The 22,679-nt window shown below is 37.8% G+C and overlaps 1 protein-coding gene across 2 annotated transcripts in view; it reads right to left on the bottom strand.

The window, feature by feature from the left end:
• Positions 1 to 3,530: 3,530 nt before the first annotated feature.
• Positions 3,531 to 22,679, bottom strand: part of LOC123715850 (teneurin-a) — an 87,447-nt gene continuing 68,298 nt past the window's right edge. For both annotated transcript variants that reach the window (XM_045671198.1, XM_045671199.1), the window contains 12 exons: positions 20,561 to 20,725; positions 18,465 to 18,639; positions 16,827 to 17,069; positions 14,568 to 14,795; positions 13,101 to 13,291; positions 11,726 to 11,961; positions 10,524 to 11,234; positions 9,738 to 10,141; positions 7,368 to 9,253; positions 6,700 to 6,853; positions 6,047 to 6,401; positions 3,531 to 4,873 (listed from right to left, as the gene is read on the bottom strand). In XM_045671198.1, the coding sequence (XP_045527154.1) occupies positions 3,882 to 4,873; positions 6,047 to 6,401; positions 6,700 to 6,853; positions 7,368 to 9,253; positions 9,738 to 10,141; positions 10,524 to 11,234; positions 11,726 to 11,961; positions 13,101 to 13,291; positions 14,568 to 14,795; positions 16,827 to 17,069; positions 18,465 to 18,639; positions 20,561 to 20,725 (5,740 nt within the window). In that variant the 3' untranslated portion in view covers positions 3,531 to 3,881. The remainder of the gene's footprint in view (positions 4,874 to 6,046; positions 6,402 to 6,699; positions 6,854 to 7,367; positions 9,254 to 9,737; positions 10,142 to 10,523; positions 11,235 to 11,725; positions 11,962 to 13,100; positions 13,292 to 14,567; positions 14,796 to 16,826; positions 17,070 to 18,464; positions 18,640 to 20,560; positions 20,726 to 22,679) is intronic.

Here is a 22,679-nt window from a genome sequence, read left to right as displayed (position 1 = left end):
AATTGTCTGTTCTAATTTTTTGTCGTTGACCTCTTGAAGAAACAATTTTGTTACTATAGTATCCTGTTCTTTAATATGTAATTATTTGGCTATTTGTGAAACTTGCGGTTGAAATTGATTATACTTAGATAGGATTAGGTACCTATATCCGTACCTGAAATAAAAGAAGCTGAAATTACATTTACCATCAAAAGGCCCGATATTAAAGAAATGAAATTGATCAAAGTTATGTTTTATTTCATGTAGGTACATTGACGAAATATTATATACAGAGGGTCAATCGGTTCAATCGTCACCTGAAATTATGTCGTCATAAGAATATCCCCTTTTTTCAGGAGTTTTGGTCATCGCTATCTAGCTTGGTGAGTTCGGAACAGTGTTCGCATCTGGAATACCAGCACGCAGCAAGTCCACCACTTGCAGCCACTTGAAGGTCCGCTGTAACATAATTTCATATTACTAGGACTTCTAAAAGATATATGAAAAAAGTCGACTTAATTTTGATATGTCCAGTGTCACTCATAATTTAGAATCTTACACTTCTGAAGCTAAAATCCATCGAGCCGTATAAACTTCAGAGCGTGCAAAAGAAATATATAATAAAGGAGTCTGGTAAAAAGGTTTATCCATTCGTCTAAGGAGAGGTTTACTTACGTATTTCGCCTGGTACACCCGGTACACTTGACCGGTAATTGTGGTATTTCACCTATAACAAATACCAATACAAATTAGGTTAACATATAAGTGTTAATACATATAAGTGACGGCAATCCATAGGACTAGTAAAAAGATTTCCTTAGGTATTTCAACGTCAGTAACAAAAATTGCTAACAAATTATTTAATTTGTACAAATTACTTATTTATGACGTTTGTTTTAACGTTCGTGGATACCGCACTGTCCATAACAATAAACCTGAGGAACACGTCAATATTATTTGGGAATCTTAAATTATCTTATTGTATTTCTATTTGAAAAAGGCATAAATCAGTCGACAACTTTTTGCCCATGACAAAAATATTTTAAAGTTCAAATTAAACTTTATTAACACTTAAAACTTAGCCTATCATAATCGTAAAGTACAAATATTCAAGTTTATTTTGATATATGATAATTAAATAAATATAATATAAAACTACAGTACTTACGACATAATTGCCGAAACTCCGAAACACTTGTTCACAAAATTCACAAGAACGAGTCAACTGAGTTTGGTTTTTTTTTTACAAATATCTAATCATATTTCATTGCCATCTGTAGTTTATTGGGTGAACTATTTCTCAAGCTACTACGTCGATTAAAACGTTTATCTCTAACCTCAGTTTCAACTAGATGTCATTTTCTTAAACTTGTCGTTTTGGATACTGTAGTATCCATGTACGGATGCCGCCATTATTTTTATGGATACTGTTGTATCCACGTACGTGAGAGTGGATAACTACGCGACAGAATCCTAGTGGGAATATTCATTTCTCGCGTAAGATTTCTTGCTTCCTAATGTGGTTACGACGAATTCTGGATTCAACATCAACAGCCTTTGTAGTTCGAACAGCACGCGGCCGCCTCGATCTTTTCTGGTCGTCAATAGACGAAGTGTTGTTGTATCAGTTGATAGTACGATATACGAACATACGGCTGATACCAAGCTTTTGAAGTGTCTGGAATATGACCGACGGCACCATACCCACTGTGTGCAAGGCTATCACTGCAATTCTGTTTTCTTAAACACCTCATTTCATATTGTAATTTTATAATGAACAATAAAAGATATGTAAAATGGCGCAAAATCGAAGAAGATTTTTATAATAATAACGTGTTCCAAATTAAAAATAATTTAAAAGTTGAAATAAAGATAAATTTTTATATAACAGTATTTATGGTCAGACAAGTTAGTCTTATTGTTCTTTCTAAACTTCAGATATAAGTAGTTGACTTTGAACAGTGTATGTAGCGTATGGGCACAAAGAACTGCTGTGTAAGTTTTTTTCCTTTTTAACTAAAAAGTTTAAATAGGAATATAAACTTTTTATAACCTTCTACTTAATACAAAAAAACAAAATGCATTAAATTTTGTGCAAAAAATGCAAGGGTTATGGAAACTAGATCAATTATAAATGATGAGGAATTGAATCTAGATGATACAACTGTATTTCTTGGAATCACCATGTATTCAGAACTTCAGAGGTCTCCCCGGATTATTAACGGATCGGCAAGGAGACTTAGTTCTGCGGCTTACGCGGTTAAAAAATTCGCTCGGTGATAATATGATATCGATACAGCTGGACTTGTTTATTTTAGTTACTTTCACAGCTTAATGAGCAACGGCTTAGTCGAAACTATTTTTATACTACAGAAAAAGGCTATTCTATTATTTAAAATGTAGGGAATCTCTGAGATATAAATTCAAGGAAATTAATATACCTTTCCCTCGCAATATATTTATGAAAATATTATGTATGTGTACAAAAATAGTGATAAGTTTACTAGAATAGAACATACGCACAATGTTAATACTCGGAACAAACGCAGGCTGCAATTTCCCCATACTGGACCATCAAAGTTAGTAATTCTTTTTTGGGAAAAGGGATACTCTTCTTTAAAAAAATCCAGAGGCTTATCTGTGCCTTTTAATAAATTTAAGAACTGTACTAAAGAAAAGCTGTGAACGGCTTACTACGAAGTTAACGATTATCTAGTTGATAAAAGGGCCTGGGACTAGTGCTAGACAGGCTATTTCTAATTAATTTGCGATATTTGTTTAAAAATAAGTATTGTTTGATGATTTGATATGTTGTGTTAAAAGAGTACCGAGAGCTTTTTACACTGCCTTTTTGTCTCGGCCTACATCCTCCGTCTTCTTTGCCGATGAGTAAGGATGACTACCTATTTAAATTTAATGACGTGGAATAAGTGATACTTGTATATTATGTTCCATAATAAACATATTTATTTTGTCTTATTACTGGTTAATAAAGAATCAATTTTTATATATTGACAGGTGTGTTATGTGGGACTGGTAGGGTTAAGTAGAAGTTACGTAGAATTCAGATTTAATCTAGACTTGTAAGAAACTAAACTTTTCTTGCGAGCTGGCATATTGTTTTATTGAGTGGTTATATTTACAATATTCTCAACTTACTAAACGTAATTAATGCATAAGATATAAAAATAGATAAACAGAAAATCTAATTCTTGTGTTCTTTCCACCGGAATTTGACATCTTCATGTCCAAGTATTTAGCCGCATTATCATATGGAAGTGTCGTTAATCGATAATAGAATGAGATTTTACCAATTCACTTTCAGGGAGCTTACTTCTCTGCTGATTGTCCTAACAATTTGTTGGACTGGCAACTTGTACTGTCTGAGAACACTTTGAGTCCTAAGAAACAAAATATGTATATTGAATTTAAATACAATCTTTGCCCTTTAGTAGGTGAAAATATTAAAATGTGTTTTACTGCGGTTAGTGAGATTAGGACGTTTGTTTAAGGTAAATAAAATAACAAAAAAGTAATAAATAAAACATCAATTTGGTTAAAAAAGTATGCCTTTTTATTATTCTTTCAAATAGTCTTCATCTAAATTTATAAGAACATTGGACACGATCGAAGCTTTTTTACCGATAAATAAGTATAAATAATTTCATATTCACATAAATCTTATCTATACATACAATACATTTATTTCAATATCAGTCCTCTCAAAAGGTCCATCCTTCCCTGCAAATAAAATTCCATATTTACACAGCGATAGGGATTCGCGTCTACCGTACATACATCAACAATTAACAATTAATAGATACTATTTACAAAATATATTATCACGCACGCGTCTCTCTCACACTAGACATTCACACGATTTGGCATTCGACGGCTCGTCACTAGCAGAGTTCTTCCCAGGCGAGCCACCAGGGGGAGGGGCACTCCGAGCGCTTCCGACGTCGACGCTCGCTGCGGTCCGAGCGCCGCTTCACGAAGCGAACGTTGTAAGGGTCTTCGGCCAGCTCCGGGTACCGCGCCACATCGTGAACGTACTCCCCTTCGTAGCCGGTCGCGGAACCCGCCTTCTGGATCTCTTCCAACTCGGCTGCCGACCAGTCCAACGAGCCGCCCATTCCGGCACGAAGGATCTCGCGCTCTCGGTGCCACGCTTTTCTGATAGCGGACGCTTTGGCGTGATGGAGGAGTCTCTGCTTCTCTCTCTCGGTGCTGGTTCCGTATCGAAGGTTCACGATACTCGTCTGGCCGTGTATCTTCACGTCGGCGTAGGACCGGCCGCCTTCAGTCACTTCGTGGAACGTCACGTTCAGTTTGCCCTGCATCCTCTTTAACTGTTGTTTGTCGTCCGCGGCGCGCCAGGTCTCCTCTTTCACGAAGTAGAAGACGTCCTGCTGGTCTCCGTGGACGACAAAGGAGAATGGCAGTAAATGAGATCGATTGAACACTGACGTGTAGACATCACGGTAGATGGCGTTGGCGGAGGGCACGGTGGTGACAACGGCTCTTCCGCGGGAGTTTCTGGAGACGAGTATTCCACGTCCGAAGGGTGGTTCGGAATCCGAACCGATTCTTTTCGGAGTGAGGTCGAGAGCGTCCGCCTTGAGAGCGGACATCGCCGGGATGGAGAGGCTTCTGAAGTCGGCAATTCTCTTGTTGGACATGTGTGACAGGAAACCTGATTCTATGATGACGCTCGGAAGTAGAGATGTCGCGTATGGGAGACTGGGACCGCTGGAGTCGGGTGCCATTCCCCATAAAGGTCGGCCGCGAGGGATTCTTGGCAATACTGAGCCTCCGGGCAGCTCGTCAGGGTACAGCTGTGGGGCGAGGCTCTTGGTGTCGTATCCCAGCAGTTCGAGCCACGTTAGGTGGTCTGAAAAAGATTATTATAAAGGTTTATCCAGGTATCTTCAACGCCTAATCGTGATGTTATTCGTTGATCAATGTTAAATTAGTTAGCAGTCCAATGACGCGTGGTAAGGTCTTGTCATCTTTGAAAATTACGAAATAAATATCGTATGATAAACAAGAAAAAAATTGATAGTTTGAAAAGTACTACCAGTACTATTTTATATTTAAACTTAATATGTTATTCGGTCACAAAAACATATTTTCTTTAAGTAAACGGGAATAAATATATTTCGAAATAGATATAGGGAGAAATGGCTGTGCCAAAAATTAATCTGGACTTCTATAGGTAAAACGGGTTTTGTATGGCAATCTAGGTTTATAATAATTTACAAAAAACATTAAAAGATATTCATATTGAAAGCGTGCGTGGTCACACACGTATTAATTATTATTTGCGTGAAACATTATAATTAATATTAATTTGATAACGTTATAATATATTTTAATAATGTGATATTTTATTACAAATAATATAAGAGTTGACTAATTGATATGACTGATATCAATAAATATTACACAATTCTATTTATGTCAAATTTGCACGTCATCATTATGTGTGGCAGAATATGCCAAATTTCGATCGTATCACCATAACATTTTTGTACCATATTCTTGCAATATATTATTATTAACGAATTCCTGTTTAAGATGGCATCCTGATTAATTTTTAGGTATCCCTTTTTACCCTGGTATAGCAAGTTCTATGAATATGGGTTTAGCCTGTCGAAAATATTTCTTTCATAAATAAATTGCGAATGATGAATTCCTTAGAAATTGGCCTTTTAAATAAAATAAAAATCAGTGGCGCTACAACCATTTTAGGTCTGGACCTCAGATTTCTATATCAGTTTCATGATCATTTGTCAATCTAAAAGGCAAATAGGTGATCAGCCTCTTGTGCCTGACACACGCCGTTGTATGTGTCTCAGGCAAGCCGGTTTCCTCACGATGTTTTCCTCAACTACTCAAGCGGATGTGCGTGGGCATCGGGGCTCGAACCCACGACCTCAGGGATAACTGTCTTACGCTGAAGCCACTAGTTGCTTATCTTTGTAAATAGATTTCAATTTTGAACAAAGAACTTTTACAACTAAATTGAGGAGTAAAGAAGAGAAGGAATGATAAATCCACTTACCAGTTGGCTTCTTATTCTGCGGCCTGACATTAATAGGATCGTTCCCGTTAAATCTATATAAATGCAAATGCGTCGGGTCATGAATCCTCTCCATCAGACTCTCCCACAATGGCGACATCCATTGGCCAATGAGAGGGTCGTACACTTTTCCGTTCGACATGTGGACCAATGACGTCACCTGGTCTAATAGACCACCGCAGTAGTCCACGGGTAGATAGAGATAAGGGTTGGAGTCGTAGACTATGTGACCATATGGGGACCTCATCATCTCCCTGATGCCTTCGCCATATTGATTGAAGACCATCACAGGAGTTCCACATTGGTCAGTGGCGATGTAATATTTGTGACGAGCCACCTAAAAATAATAATGGCATTTGTTGTAATTTTTGGGCTTAAGTATTGGTCCCTACCCAAAACATATATCTCTTTCAATTTAATATATGGTATATTCAACACACAAATATAGTATTTAAAAATATTCTTACCCTACATAGTAATAATAATATAGATTTTTTTAAAATTAATTTCAACTTTTGCATTTTTGTATTATAATAGAATTTTTAATTATTTACTTAAATTCAGTATCTATAATCACTTTGTTAAAACTGTCTTATTTGGTTTCAGCACTTTATTAGTAAAAGTATATAATTTACCTGCATATAAATGATATGTCCGCGGTCATCATACACCAATGTTATGAATCTATTCTCTCTGGGCGAGTAAATGTGACTAACTTCGTGAGGTTTAGCTTTATTCGTGTAAAAGAATTGTGTTACGTTTCCAAAGTTATCCTTTCTTGTAGACAAACTGTAAAAAAAACATAAAATTGTTTATTTATCAGATTTTAAGCTTTCTCTCTTATGTATTATACATAGGGTTGCTTGGAAGAGATCGCTTGATAAAAGGCGCCCAAATTTTTTAAATTTCTTAAATATTTTTCTTAAATATATAAGTAGCTAACTGCGAGGCAGAAGATAAATGATCAAAAATAGGATTTTTAAATAAATTAAAAGACTGAGCTCGTCTACCAAGAGTTCTAAAACAAGACACACTTACTTTGCATAGTAAAGGAGGAGCTATAGAATTCAGTTTTAGGAGGTGTCATGAATTAGACAAGGGAACGAAAATCAAAATATTACCGCCAGTATAGTATGCGACCGATAGTATGGTGTGCGATTTATTTAGTTTAGTTTTTAATTATATTTTTAATTAACTGTGTATGCTTTCTGTGATACTAATACATAATATAGTAAATTTCTTTATACTTATATATAAAGAAATTTACCTTTTAAAAAGTATTCATAAATTGCAAAGTACTCACCGATCTAGATGATCGTAGTAATATCTAACATCAAATCTTCCACGTTTAGTCGCTCTAATAAGTAGACCTTTCGCATTATACTGGAATTTCTCTTCTCTAGCATTCTGCCATACGAGCCCCCGACTGTCGTACCTATACTGCCCCTCCCCAAACTTAATAATCCTATCCATATCATTGTATCCCATGGGAATGGTGTTTTCCCTATACGTCATTGACAACATATTCCCGTTATCATCGTATCTGAAACCCCAGGGCTCCTGTGCTTCTACGCCCGTCAATTGTCCGTCACAGTCCCACGTGTAGTTCTTAACATTTGTGTACGTATTCACGCCCACGTTCCGCGTATGCGTTCTCGTTTGGGAAATCCTTCCATGTTTATCGTAGAAGAACTCCATCCTGAACACTTCCATCCTATGGATATTCACTGTTATCTCTCGCTCCAGGAATTGATCAGTCAGAGTTCGGGAAAACATCGCGATACCATCGTACACGGACGTCTCGTTCCACTTTTGCTTGGAAACTGTGAATTGACCCAGCAGGTCTGGCGCTCCAGTCTTGCTATTATAGACGATGTGATACGGGATTAGAGTTTGCCCGCCTATCCGTCCCTGAACCGCCACTGTTCGGTAATTGCTGTCATATTCGTAGATGATCTTAGCGTTACTGAGGCCGGTTTTGGCGCCGTAATCTAGTCTCTCTTCAACGAGCAATCCCCCGACGTACGTCGACTCCCAGCGGTAGTCAACGTCGCGATCCACGTGCAAGATTTCAGAAGGCAACCCACTGTTTTCTGCGTAATGTATTTGCGTCTGACCGTCCCCATGAACGACTTCAGATATCTTATTTGTCGTGAAGTATCGGTAGATGATTCTCGCGCCATCCCCGGGGAAAACGGTTTGGAGCAGTTCACCCGAATGCGAGTAATGCTGAAGATACTTCTTGGAAGAGCCGGGTGGTGTGTACGTGACACGTATAAATCCAATCGACGGTTGCACGCTAAACGAGTGGTTCGTACCGGACGGCAAAATGACGTGCGTCAAGCCGCCATCTTTGTCGTATTTGTACGTGAAACTTCTTTGACTCGCTAAGGATATTTTGGAGACGAGGTTCCCTTCGTTGTAATAAATGAACTTTGTTCCGTCCTGGGGACTCGTTATTTCTGAGAGCATGCCGTGCGGGTCGTAGCTGTACGATTCCTCCGTCACACCCCACTTCCAACCGTTTATTCTATAAAATCGATCATAGGAGATGTTCAAAGGAACGCCAGCGCCGTGCGGTGTGAACGATAGAGGTAATCCAGCAACGTCATAGGAGATTGTGAAAAGTGGATTTCTATCAGCGTTGAAGAATGTTTCTCTGCTCTTGAATTGGTCGAATTCTATGATTAGAACTCGCGAGTCGTTCACCCATATCTCACGGTTAAGTGTCTGCTGTGGATTCCTGACATCACCAACCAAGGTGTACAAAGAGTACATATTGTTTATGAGGGCATCCCCGAATGTTGTCGTTTGGTGTGACCACATTCGCAGCATTTCAGCCTCGATAGGCAAAGCGGCTTCCAGCAGGGGATGCTTCGCAGCGGCAATACTCTCAAATTTGCCGGACCAGGGCGTGTCAAGTACCAAAGTGTTGTTCGTGTATATTTTGCCTTCGGTTATTTGTTTTCCGTTGTTGATTGTGATTTGCTTAAACGATTGCCCGTGTAAGACGTACTCGCATTTCTTGGCTACTCCAACTGGTATGGTGCTGGCGGGATTAGACACGGTCACGGCGAGGCCATAGTTTTTAGCCAATCCAGACGCAATGTGGACTTGTTCGCCTGATGGCATTATTATTTTTGTCACTCGACCCAACTCGTCGTAGACGTAAATCACGGTGTCACTAGCCTGTATAAAACATTGTACGTGAATAATTGGTAATTATAAAACCATTGTAATCTTACATGATGGCGCTGAACTTGGAAACTTTTACTTTACTCTTATTGGACCTTCTGTATCAGTTCATAGTGTTTATTAAGGAGTTCAAATTAAAAGTCCTAGATTCGATTCTTGATTAAGATTATTGTAAAATATAAAGAATATTAAAATTATCAAACATTATTTTCGCAACATTGGCATCTGAACGATTATGGTTTCATCCGCGCGTCTATATCCTCTCTAGTGACTAGTGAACAAACGTATGCCTGAGGATCGCGTGAGATGAGAGGGACGATGCAGTGTTTCGCGGAACAAAAATTAAGTAAACGCCAAATGCTTTTTATTCAAATAACTCGTGAAATATGAAATATTTAATATTATATTATTATTTTGTGTGTTTCCGTGTGTGTTTCATTAGTAATATATATTAGGTCTATGTCTTAATTGTACTCACCCCCGATCGACTATTAAGCAATCCGGAATTAGCGTCATAATCAAACTCCAATTCCGAAGATCCCTTCTCCGTGATTCGTGTCAAATATCCGATTCCAGAGATTTTCAGTTCCAATTTGTGATCTTGAGTATTTTCTATAGAACTGACAATGTTACTGTAGTCTCTCAAAAGCTGTATTTTGTTTCCAGACGCATCTGTGACCGTCGATAATTTCCCAAAACTGGTGTTTTTGGAATATAGGAAGGAGTATCTTGTTTTTCCTGATGTTAGGTCTTTGGTTGTAATGTGTTGGCCGTATCGGTTGAAGACGTACACTTCGGATGTCGGTGGGTAAGGAATTCTGAATTCGCCGTTTTCATCGTGTGAGGGTAGGTAATGCTTCAGAGCCAGTATGTGAAGGGAGCCTGAAAGTAAAAGAGTTTATATGTATGTCATTTTTAAGTAATTTTTGAGGGTATGTCATTTTTAAACATGTGGGTAGTACCCGAAAACGTACAGAAGGTTAATAAATACACGCAATAAGTGTTTTGCTAATTATATTTTTGTTTTCAATTTAGTGTATCCTGAACATCTTAAGATTCCTGCTCGTTACCCTGGAGAAAGCATCGTAACCATGGATAAAATCAAGGTTAATATTTCCAGTTCTATATCATTTTTAAATCAGACAAATAGCCTGATAACGTTGCAGGGAACTCTACCTCCTGCTCTTTGTGGCACATGAATTTGTTTATACTTAAGTTTAACTAAGCAAATTGTATTTCTATACTAGTATAGTCTAAAATCTACCTTGGTCAACTACATTGAGTACGCCATCCGGTGTGACAGCAAGAGCTGAGATCGTCTGGAACTTGGCATTGGACGATAACAGTGTCTCCGTATTGGTCGGCGGCTCATCCCCAACAGCCACACTCAGCCTGCAAGGGCATCCCGCCTCGTCCCTCGGATTCACCGGAATAACGGTAGACGAGTTGCATTCACAGCTCAATTCCTTCAAATTCTCCTGCAGTTTCCCAGCAAAATGCAGTATTTTCCCCGACGGGTCTATTGTTTTTATCGTGTTCGTCTTCTTGGAGTCCGATTCTGCGACGTACAAAATCCCGCTCGGGGCGAACGCGATCGCCAGGATAGTCCCCAGATTGGAGTCTTCACGGAAATCGGTCGTTTTGTTCGACTTCGCTATCGGCTTGCCGTCACTTCCGAGTCGACAGTGCGACGGCTGGCCTGCGACCACCTTTATTTTCATGTCGACCGTGAGTTTGAGGATTACTCTATCGTCTATGAAGTATAGGGAGCCATCTAGCGGCGAAAGTGCCACTCCCGTGGGCCATTGAAGTTGGGCTTCGTAGGGGGCAATAGCGCCGTGGCAGGGTACAGGTGACCAATGGTTGTGATGTCCATGGTGGCCTACGAGGGTATGGATGATTCCGCTGGGGTCAACTGCTCGGATGTTCGTTCCGTCTGCGATGTACATGGTTCTATCTGCTGCTATAGCCAGACCTGAAGATAAATACGTAATGAAAACTGCTGCATTTATAAGAGATATTGTTAGTCATTAAGAAGCTTATGAATTAATTATTAATAATAATTCAGGAAATTATTTTAATATAATTTAAAATCGTAGGCTGTGCATCAATAGTCTATGTGCGCATAACATTCGCTCGGACGGTGAAGTAAGACATCGTAAGGAAACCAGCTTGCCTTAGACCGAATACGACGGCGTGTATCTGGCAGAGGAGGCTGATCACCTACTTGCCTATTAGATTGTCATTGATCATGTAATAGATACGGAAATCTAAGGCCCAGACCTAACAAGATTGTAGCGTCAGTGGTTTTTTTACTTTTAATAATTAAAATGTCAAGTTCCTGACTTGTTTTAATATGATATGGCCATATTGTCAAAGTTGTATGATTTTTGTGATGATTTTATATAAATTTTAGGACGCATTATAATAAATAAAATAAATTCAATGGATTGCCTATCAACGAACCTTTAGGGTGGGCCAACTTGGCTTTAATAGCAGGTCCCTCATCACCGCAGTTAGAGTCATCACCTGGAACGCACCGGTCACCACTCCCAACAACTGGTTCAGAATTCGCGGTGGGGTCTCTCACTTTGTCCAACACTATCACTCGTCTGACCTGGTGCCTCTCGGAGTCTGATATGTACAGGTAGCCGTCGGCTGGTGATATGCAGATGTAGTACTGGTATGCCATTTGAGTAGTCCTGAAAAATTATTGGATAATTTTGTATACGGTATAATTTAATATGTACGTAAAATCCATATCTTAGAAACTACTTCACTGATTTTGATAGGACTTGCACTTTTATGCAAGTAATTAAAAGCAACAGCGAGACATAAATACTTAGTCAGTAAGGAAGGTACTTTAAATAGATTATGAAATCCAAGTATTATTTTAGTACATCAATTTCAACATACAAAGTCGGTTAAAAACTATGCTAGAGTTGTCGTTCACTAAATTACAATCGACATTCGTCTCTTTCTATCAAATTAGATTTATGCAGTGATATACTTTATTAATTTTAATCTAAATTATGTTATTTTATGTAATAAAAGAACTGAGAGATTTTGTTTCTTATCAGCCATTTAAAAATACAGTGATTTTAAAGTGTCACCACTTGGAATAAACTTTTGAAGACTTTTTTTTAAATAAACAAATAAATGGCCTTTATTGTGTGTGAGTTTTTAAATAAAACTCCTCCTAAACAGCTGGACCGATTTTGATAAAACTTTGTCTGAGTTCAAGTGGATTACTACTGTGGGGTGCTGCTGGAGAGGTTCAATCCATATTTGTGTGTTCTCCCCAAGGGAGTCGGTACGAACGATTTTAAAACAAATTGTGACGGTCACCAGTATAATACTCGAAACAGAACCAATTTGAGTGTACGACCAACCAGGCTCCAGAAGATAAACAACTCCTTATATGGAAATCGTATTCGTTTTTACAACAAACTCCCAAGCGAAATTAGAGAATTATCACTAAATAAATTTAAAGCCCTCGTTAAACGTAAATTAATCAATAAAGCTTTTTATAAATTTGACGAATACTTAAATGATCCTAATCCTTGGGATTTTTCCCAGTTCAAACAATTTGTGTGACTCAAAACTTAACGATTAAAAAGAGTGTCGGAAAGTTTCTTGCCAGTTCTTCTTGCCCGCTCTACCCCCTTGACTTGCGAACTGGTAGTAAATGTAAATTTACAATTAATTTAACTTCTTTTCTGACGTTCATAAGTGTACTTGTTTAGTTATTTTGAGTGGAGTTTGATTCGAGAATGGTTTAGGGTAATTTGTATAAATGACGCGTGAGTTTTTTTTTATTTATCCTTGTATTGGTACTTACTGTAGTTGAAGAACTGTAGTAACAACGCCTTCAGGTGTGATACGTCGGACCAAGTTAAAGTCTCCAACGTAAAGCGAACCATCGGGACCAGATGTTAAAGCTGTCGGAGTGAGAAGTCTGGAGTCAGCGGCCTTCCCGTTGCAATGATCGGGACAGTCTAAGCTTCTTTGGAGACCAGTTCCCATTACCACCTGCAAGTATTTACGAGTTATCTATCCAGCTATTAAGAGCAGTTATCCAAGGCCAAGATAATATAAAAGATTTTTAAAATTTCAGACTTTATCCACAACGAAGTCGAAGTGAACTGAACTGTTTTTCAGAAAATGATTTGCCGTGCCATTGTTTGGTTTGCTTGGCGTTAATTTTGTGATATTAGTCATTGTAGATAGAACCCACGAAGTGGGAAACCAAAGAAAGGCAGGCAGAAGATGGGACGATGATATGCAAAAGGTAGCGGTTCCACATTGGACCTTCCACATCATATCATCAGAACTCCAAGATTGGATTTTTTTATACAAAAGGGGAGAAAACGAGCCTACGGGACGCCCATAAGGGGCAGACATCGCAGCTCATGGACAACCACTTTTAGACGGCGCGTTGCCGGCCTTTAATGGAAAAGTACACTCTAATTTTGAATACTTGGAGGTCATATCTCGCAGGGAAGAGATCCGGGAGTCGCTTTCATAGTTCGCTAGTTCACAAAAGTGTGATGGACTGTGGAAGACTTCCAGCCATCAAGGGGAGCCTATTCCATTAGAGGAGGCCTATGTCAGAGTACAAGCTGTACATAAATAAATAACCGTTGGCCGATAGATACTAAGTATAGATAGACAGTATATATATTAAACCCCCATGTACGCGGTAAAACCAGACCGCGTTATAGGAAATCGCGTTGTAGAAGAATTATCGTAAAACCGTTTATTTAACAATACAAAAACTAGGAACAAGTTTAATAACGTTATTTAGTTTAATTGTATAAAAACACAATTGAATCAAGTGCGCAAAACTGATTATGGACATAAATGGAACACTACTAAAATATAACTTAAGAAATCTTTTAAGTAATAACTTTAAGCCAGTGTTACTCAACGTGGGGCCCACGCCCCACAGGGGGCAATACAATTCGAACTATATATATTGTATGGGATACAAAACTTGACTACTGTGCTACTGACTCTTTTTTTATAGAGCAGAGGGGAAAACGGGCAGGAGGCTCACATGATGTTAAATGATACCGCCGCCCATGGACACTCAATACCAGAGGGCTCGCGAGTGAGTGCGAGTGCGCCGGCATTTTAAGAATTTGTACGCTCTTTTCTTGAAGGATTCGGATGACAATAGGCAGCCAGGGCTACATAGTGGTGGTGCGTAGCAAAAACTGCCTTAAAAAAGGCTTTCTCGTGGAACGACGGTCGTTGAGATGATATGTGAAATTAATTATCATTAAATTTCATTAAAACAATATACCTGAACAGTCCTAGGATAATTCTTCAAATGCAACAAAGCGCCATCTCCCTTCTGCAAGATGCCTTCATGGAAGTTGTAATGGTGGTGGATGTCCAGACCCCATCCCCCGATGTCAGATATGTCCACATCGAAGCCGGCTAACGTTGCCGTCTGCGTCTCCCAGACGATTGACGAACATGATGTGTATTCGTATCCTATTGAGATCTTCGCTTGAGCCTGACCGTATACCTGGAGATAAGGGATTTATATATAAAACTAAAGGAAATATAATGTGGATATAGGAAATGTACAGTGTTGGCCTAGAGGCTTCAGCGTGTCACTCTTATCACTGAGGTCGTCGGCTTTGCACCAATGGACTGTCAAGGCGCATTGTTAAGCTCGAACAGCGAAGAAATCATTATGTGGCAATTTAAAAAAGTACAGGACATTCCAATAATTTTTACAACTGAAAATCAATAAAATTTGTTTTTACATACTTTAACAGAAGGCAAACGGGCAGGGTACCAAGGGTGAGCCGGGAGGAGCATGCTATACTATTATGGAGAGAATTCTTACAAACCATAAATTTGTGATTTCAGATGCAATATATAAAGAAAAAAGTTAAAGTGATGCAAACTATTGGAATAGATAGGTGCCGAGAGATGGGGGGGGGGGGAGTTAATCTCAGAGGAAATTTCTTTATTTACTTAGATTAGGACATATTAAGTACTAAACTGTTTCTCTTAAGTATGTACTCAATATATGTATCGAAAAGAATGACCGTTTCCGATTATAAACAAACACGTAGGTCGTATAAACAGATGTGGGGGCCCCCCCCCCCCCCCATGAAACGCACCGTAATCTTTTCGGTATCTAATAGTAAAACATTTCGTGACCACCCCCCGTGACTCTTTATACCTAAAACTTACCATTGTGTGGTGTAAAGTACTGGAAAGTCGAAAATAATATTATCATTAACGTGTATTTTAATCCCCGCCCCGCATCGTAACGTTTTACAAGAGAAACCCCCAAAATTTATTACGTAATACTTGAATTCAATAGGTGAAAACTTCATCAACTGCTATTTTTTGAATAATTTAGAAATACTATTCTTTATTAGTAAGCGTAACCATCAAATATACTGTATTTACAATTTTGGTTTCCGTGGCAGTGTATTTTTAACGCTGGCAGCATTTCCTCGCTGTATTGCGAGACATATTACACCAGCTTTTGTGTCACCGGTATTATCTACCAGGCGCACACTTAAATCTTTAATTAGCGTCTGTGCACTTCAAAAATGTAGAAATTGCTTTTAGTTTTAAATCTGACTCCTGTACGGCGTAAATGTATTTGATTCTGACGTAACTCATAGTTCGTTTAAAGTTTCGTTTCTGACGTCACTCTTAGACGTAAGGCAAACGATAAGTCTAGGTTACTAAATTTTTGTCACATCGTTAAAAATGGTTAAAGTGAAATGAGTGAAAACGACACAGGCTTTAAGAAAATGTAGACTTAAAAGGTTCGGCAATTACACATAATAAATATGTGTGCGTGTACACACGTAAGAATTGAAACTTCTTTATGACCTTATTTTTCGAAAAATGATCTACTATATGCAACTTTACAGAAATTGGCTAAATAGAGTTAAATTAGATAAAGTTTAACAAAAGTCTTTTATTATCATACACATGAATACAAATAATACAATTATTTCATTTTATCTTATTATTACAGAATTTCGTTAATTGTAATATAATTATTACTATCATTGTTATCGTCATTATATATTTTTGTTATTAATGGCTTCAAATCTCTTCGAATCAACCGTGGTACAAGAAAAATATGGCACGTAACGGAAAAATGTGACGCGTAACCCAAAAATGTGACAGTATTTTTTTCCAACGCCGATAAAGAAGTTTCATTTCTAAAATTAAATTAGTTTAATTGTACTTTAAAAAGTGGAAAGGTCTCTCACAAACTTGATAGGAATCAAAGTGGATTATTTATCTATATATTCCTGTATACATATATTCAAGCAGTGGTGGCGTAGTAGCTTCGACGAGCGACGCTTTCTCTGAGGGGTTCACTCCGCACGCTAAGACGCTCGTACGAAAAACATCATGACGAAACCGGCATGTCTCAAATTTGACTATCGCCAATATTACAGACAGATCACCTCAGTATATGATGGAATCTGAGGTCAAGATCCCACACCCATTGAAGAGCCACTGTTATTATTATATTTCCTTACATTTCTGATCATAATCATGAAAACCTCACCTTCTGCTTATAAACGTTTCTCTTGTTCCACGCAAACACATGCGTCAGGTCTGGGTCCGCCTCGTATGTGTGTGTGTGAAGTGAGCCCTCTATTTCCACCCTCACATGAACCCTGGTCAGGGCTGCGGGAATTATTTTCCTGGTCAGTTGTATATGAACGCAGGACAGATAGCCGGCGGCTTGCGAAGATCGATACGTTAGTTTAACTGAGGAGCCCGGTATAGCTATGGATTCACTGACAATCTGAAAAGATATATTGTCTTTTAACAACTCATACATGTCATATAACATAGCTTTTACACATTAAGAAAACACTTTTTAAACGGATTGAAGCTATGTATTATTATATTGTGACCATGCACGCTGTAAAGCACGCGAAACGTCGGAATATTTAAAATTATGTAAATTATTAAGTTTACAATAATAATACATAGCTTCAATTCAATTAAAAAGTGTTTTCTTAAGATTTATTTTTATTAATATAATTATTTGTTGGAGATGCAAACGGAGAAATGTTTAATCTATGACCGCTAATATAATTAAAAATACTTAATAAATCACGAAGCTCAAAACTACTTTTAAGAATGTATATAAGAACTAGCTTAATTAGCCGTTCACTTAACAGTCTAGCCTTTTAACTAAACAGCGCTGTTTAACTAGCGGCCTGAAATATGATCAGCCTGTTGGTCAAACAGCTAGGCAAATGACTTGGATCGATGACGTTCCATTATTTGCCTAGCATGTTGTCTGTTAATTTAAATTTAGTTCCACTTTCTGCCACTCTCAAACTCGAAACTAAATTCTTCATACTATCAATATGGCCTCGGCTAACCACAACTTTGATGGTGTTAAACTACAGGTTCAATGGAAGAGTGTAAGTAAAAAAATAATCTGGCATTAGCTGTGACTGACTCAAGCAATTTAATTTTTCAAGAAATATTTTTTATGTCATATTATTTATTTCTGCCACATGGTATCATACAAATGGCCTAAGCATTAGCCAGTTTATTAAATATTACAAACGCTACGGCAGAATATCTTTCAGGCCCTTAGTTAAACGGCGTCGCTTAGTCAAAAGGCTAGGCTGTTAATTGAACGGATTATTCAACTAGTTGGTTGGGACATATATAATCTTTTTCTTCTTCAAATTATGTATTTTATATATTTATAGAATATGCACAACGAAATAATTATGAGTCTTAGTATGGAAAATGAGTCCACCAACTTAACCTAACATATATAGAATATATCCGTCGGAGCAATAGTTACTGTCAGCTGTCAATGACATTGTCATATCATAGACTTAAACAAATAAAAATTAAAGTTATTATATGACTAGGCTCTGCTGTTACCAAATCCCGCCTAGGGCGATAGTTAGATTTGTTGGCACCTTGAGGTGTTAAGTGATACCTATGGACAGCCACACAGGCCCCCGTGCCGGTATTTTAAGAATCTGTCTGGTATCCTTGAAGGACCCTGACAAATTGGTTCAGAACTACTTCAGTGGGCAGCTGGTTCTACAAAGTAGTGGTGTGCTGCAAAAAGTGTCTTTAAGAAACGCTCAATTGTGGAATGCATGTAATACAACACTATTTACCAAATATACACAAAGACTATATATATATATAAGAATATTACCTGAGCTTCCGGATATATAACAGTGGTTGTAGTAGGCGACGGAGCAGCAGGTGCTGCCAGCGCTGGCATGGCCACCACCTCTGGTCTTAGGCGCTCGTGGTCATGGACTCCACACGGAGGCGTGTTGGATTCCCACCATTGTGGCATTGGCGACCAGCCCAAAAGTGGGGGAGCTCTGTAATAATTATTACTACAGCATTAGAAACTGCAGTCTAAACGGTCAGATTGTGTTTACGTCAAAAAACTTTCTGTCATATTGTGTTTACGTTAAAGTGCAAAGAAACATGTCATATATGACTTTTGACAGTAGAATACTTAACATTAAAATAAAAACAAATTATAAGGGATGCAACGGGCGTCCTTATCGGTAACAAGCGATCCCTTCCAGGCAACCCAAGTTAGGAAAAATAAATACGAAAGGTAAAGTGCATAGCCAAATCAACAAAAATAAAATTACAAGTAACATTAAAAATGATACTACAGTCAAAACCGTTTGCGACGACGTCGTTTAGACTTTAGACCAACATACCGGTTATATTGACCAAACGGTCCCGGCTGAATTCTTCTGTATTAGGTAATTAGGTAATTAATAACGGCTGTTACGACTATCGGTTATTACGACCAAATATGAGTAGTCCGTTCGATGTCGTTATAGCAGATTTTGACTGTATTACCAAATTAAAAAAAAAACTTATTAATGTAATTAAAGAATAACTAAAGTCAGGATTGAGCTGGACAGGATATGGTTAAGAATTGTTTCTGAAGACTATTAAAATAGGTTAGAGCGTAAAGCAGTCGATTGGAGTCGGTAAGCGTATTCCACAACTAAGGGTCTCATAGCCTAGCGGTCTTTGTATGTGACTGCTGTGGTGAGGGGTACTGGGTTCGATTCCCGGTTCGAGTGCAAGTTTTAAATTTGTTCTCGACCTTTGGTAGGGTTGTACGGTACCGGGCGAGTGCTTAAACCGTACATGGAGGGCACGGTCGAATTTCTATAGTATGCAGTGGGCATCGAACTATAGGAAGGAGACTGTGTAGGTTTAGAATGTAGCAATACGTTCTAGGCCGAGGGTGGAAATTACAAGTGGTTAGTAATTCTACATTCCTTTTGCCTGAGTTCCCTGGGTTGAATGCCTAGTGCGACCCCCGGGGGACTCAATGCGGTGCCGGACGTCATTCATTCAGAATGAATGTGTCCGGCATAGCAGGCGATATGGAGGGCTCAGGAGGAAATTTTAGTGAGTCGGGTTTCTCCTCTCGGATTAGCAGAGGGATAAGAGTTAACCATCCCCACAGTCCCCGCGATAGCGACTGCATGCGCTCGCGGGCCTGCAGTTGTGCATTATCTCCTTCATAAAAAAAAACCACAACTATATAGGAAATCCTAACCGCCTAAAAAGGTGTGAGACGGAATTTCCAAAAAGCATCGATTAGAGGAGCGTAACTACGTTTTAGAGGTGATTGGTAAAAAAAAAGGTTTGTCAAGGATCTTGTGATCTGTGACCTAAATTAATTTTAAAGAAAGGAAACGACTCTTCTAAGGAACGACTCTAATACCTATATACTGTAAACGAAAGACAGAATTAAACATGTGTGCGTGTACTAGTGCACACACGAGATATGAATTTCTTAATGACTTTATTTTTCGAGAAATTATCTACTATATGCAACTTTACAGAAATTGGTTGAATAAAGTTAAATTAGATAAAGTTTAACAAAAGTCTTTTATTATCATAGACATGAATACAAATAATACAATTATTTCATTTTACCTTATTATTACAGAATTTCGTTAATTGTAATATAATTATTACTAATATAGTTATTATATATTTTTGTTATTAATGTCTGGCTTCAAATCTCTTCGAATCAACCGTGGGACAAGAAAAATATGACACGTAACGGAAAAATGTGACGCGTAACCGAAAATGTGACGTTTTTTTTTCCAACGCCGATAAAGAATTTTCACTTGAAATAAGAACGGCTATTCTTGCCAGCTCTCACCCGCTCTTGATTGGGAACTTGTAGATTTTTTTTTAAATACTGACGTTCATGAGTGTTACCAATATCAATAAATAAATTTGTATTTGACTAACCTTGGTGTAGGTACTTTAACGCTTTCATCGCTCAACTCCATTTGAACCGGTGGAAGTACGACGATCTGATTCCATGGCACGAAGACTGTCTTCCGTAATGGTTTGAATGGTGACCTCTGGAACTGCAGCGTCACGGCTCCGCCCCCGTTGACCAGTACGTCGAACCTGTTGTTTACATCAAGATTTTTACACTATTCTTAAAAGTATCACGATTTAATTCGTTCGTTGTTTCTGCAATCAATCAATCTTTCGTACCAATACTTCGTGTATTTCTGTATTAAACGTTGCAATTCCAGAACCTAAACTGACCGGCAACTAATAAATTAATTTAAAAAAAACTCATGACTCTATGGATTTTTGACAATGTAATTTAGGATTGTGTGTAATAAAATCTAATCAAACGCAATAGAATAATATTATTCATAATAATAAAGACTTTATTAATTACAAAAGGTTTGTGACAAAATTCATATATCGCTAGTCGCCACACTAGGAAGTCCCTGTATTATGGGTAACAATTATTCATTATTAGTTATTTATTGAATTTATCTAATATATAGGAAAGTGGGCTTTTTTCACGAACTATAACTACAAATGATACAAAATATACAATACAGTATGGGATATTACTTAAAACAGCACAAGTTTTATTAAAGTCAGGTTAGTAGTTTTTCAGGAATGAATATGTATTATTTATCCTAAACTGGGAAGTTTGGCAGCAATTCCACTTGGTATTAAGTGAGCCTTTTTGATATCAAACATGGAAATGCCTTTCCGCGTATCCTACCGAAAGTAAATCAGGTATATGGGATCCAAGCCACACCAGAATCTCTGTTATTCAAACACTGTATACCCACTAAAACCAACTCAGGGAGTACTTACAAAGCCGTGTCGGCTACGAGGTCATTTCATCAACCCCACAGGAGAACACTTGGGGGTATATAAATTTGGGACAAATATTTTTGTTTATTTATTTGAATGTTATAAACAAACTCACACTGCTATCGTCATTAAATACATAAATCATTTGTTCATCTCAATTCGTAAGTTGAACGCTCGGGAATAATGGAATTTCTTAAACCAATAAAAACGTTAATTGTAAATATAGAAACATCAAAGCGTGGTTCGGTAATGGCCGATCGTTTCCGTTCAACGTAATACGTGTAAAGTATTTGTAATAACCGTGTCCGAAAATTAATATAACGAAATTACACGGCAGCTCTCACGGTGTTTGTAAATATTTTCATGGATCACGCGATGTGAAATATATATTTCACATATTTGAAGACTTTTGTCGCTAGTGTATTATAGTTTTTAAACTATATTTAAATACACTTTCACCGAGAAACCGTATTCACCATTTTTTTAAAATCAGAATGACACTATGGGCCGTATTATTCAACGATTATTTGGTTTTAATAAATTGCAAATGAGATAATTAATTTATACTTTGTTCTTCCATTAATAATAACATAAGTCAGTAGCGCTACAACATTTTTAAATCCGTTTCGTGATCATTTGTCAATCTAATAGGCAAGCCGGTTTTCTCACGATGTTTTCCTTTACCGTTTGAGCAAATGTTAAATGTGCATATAGACAGAAAGCCGAGGATCGAACCTACGACCTCAGGAATAAGAGTCGCACGCGAAAACCACTAGGCCAATAGTGTTCTTCTTTTTTCTTTCATTATGTCTTCCCGCTCTGTTCATCCATTATATAATATATTTAGGGCAATGTTTTAACTAACACAATAGTAAACATATGGACTTCTGATATTTAATAAATAAATTATTATTACCCGTAGATGAAACGTTGCTTTCTTTTGTATAATTTTATTTTTCCCTTATATATATTACTATTTACAGTTGTCAAATTCAGACGAAGAGAAGACTAAGTGAGAAGCCTAAGCCTAAGTGCCAATACGTACGGTAATTTCCAAAATACAGTTTCCGCAAAAATACGGGTTTTAAGTATATATCTTTGGGACTTAAAACACTAGTATCAATGATTTATTTTGATCTTCTTCTTCTTCTTGAAGGGTTCTAGCCTTAATATTATAACCAATCAAACCTGGATAACTGAGATCCAACACAGCAGTGGGTCCCTCCATGCTCCACCA

Source organism: Pieris brassicae, chromosome 10, assembly GCF_905147105.1.
Source record: "Pieris brassicae chromosome 10, ilPieBrab1.1, whole genome shotgun sequence".
In the NCBI taxonomy this organism is placed as follows: domain Eukaryota; kingdom Metazoa; phylum Arthropoda; class Insecta; order Lepidoptera; family Pieridae; genus Pieris; species Pieris brassicae.
This window is presented reverse-complemented; position numbering and strand designations above follow the sequence as displayed.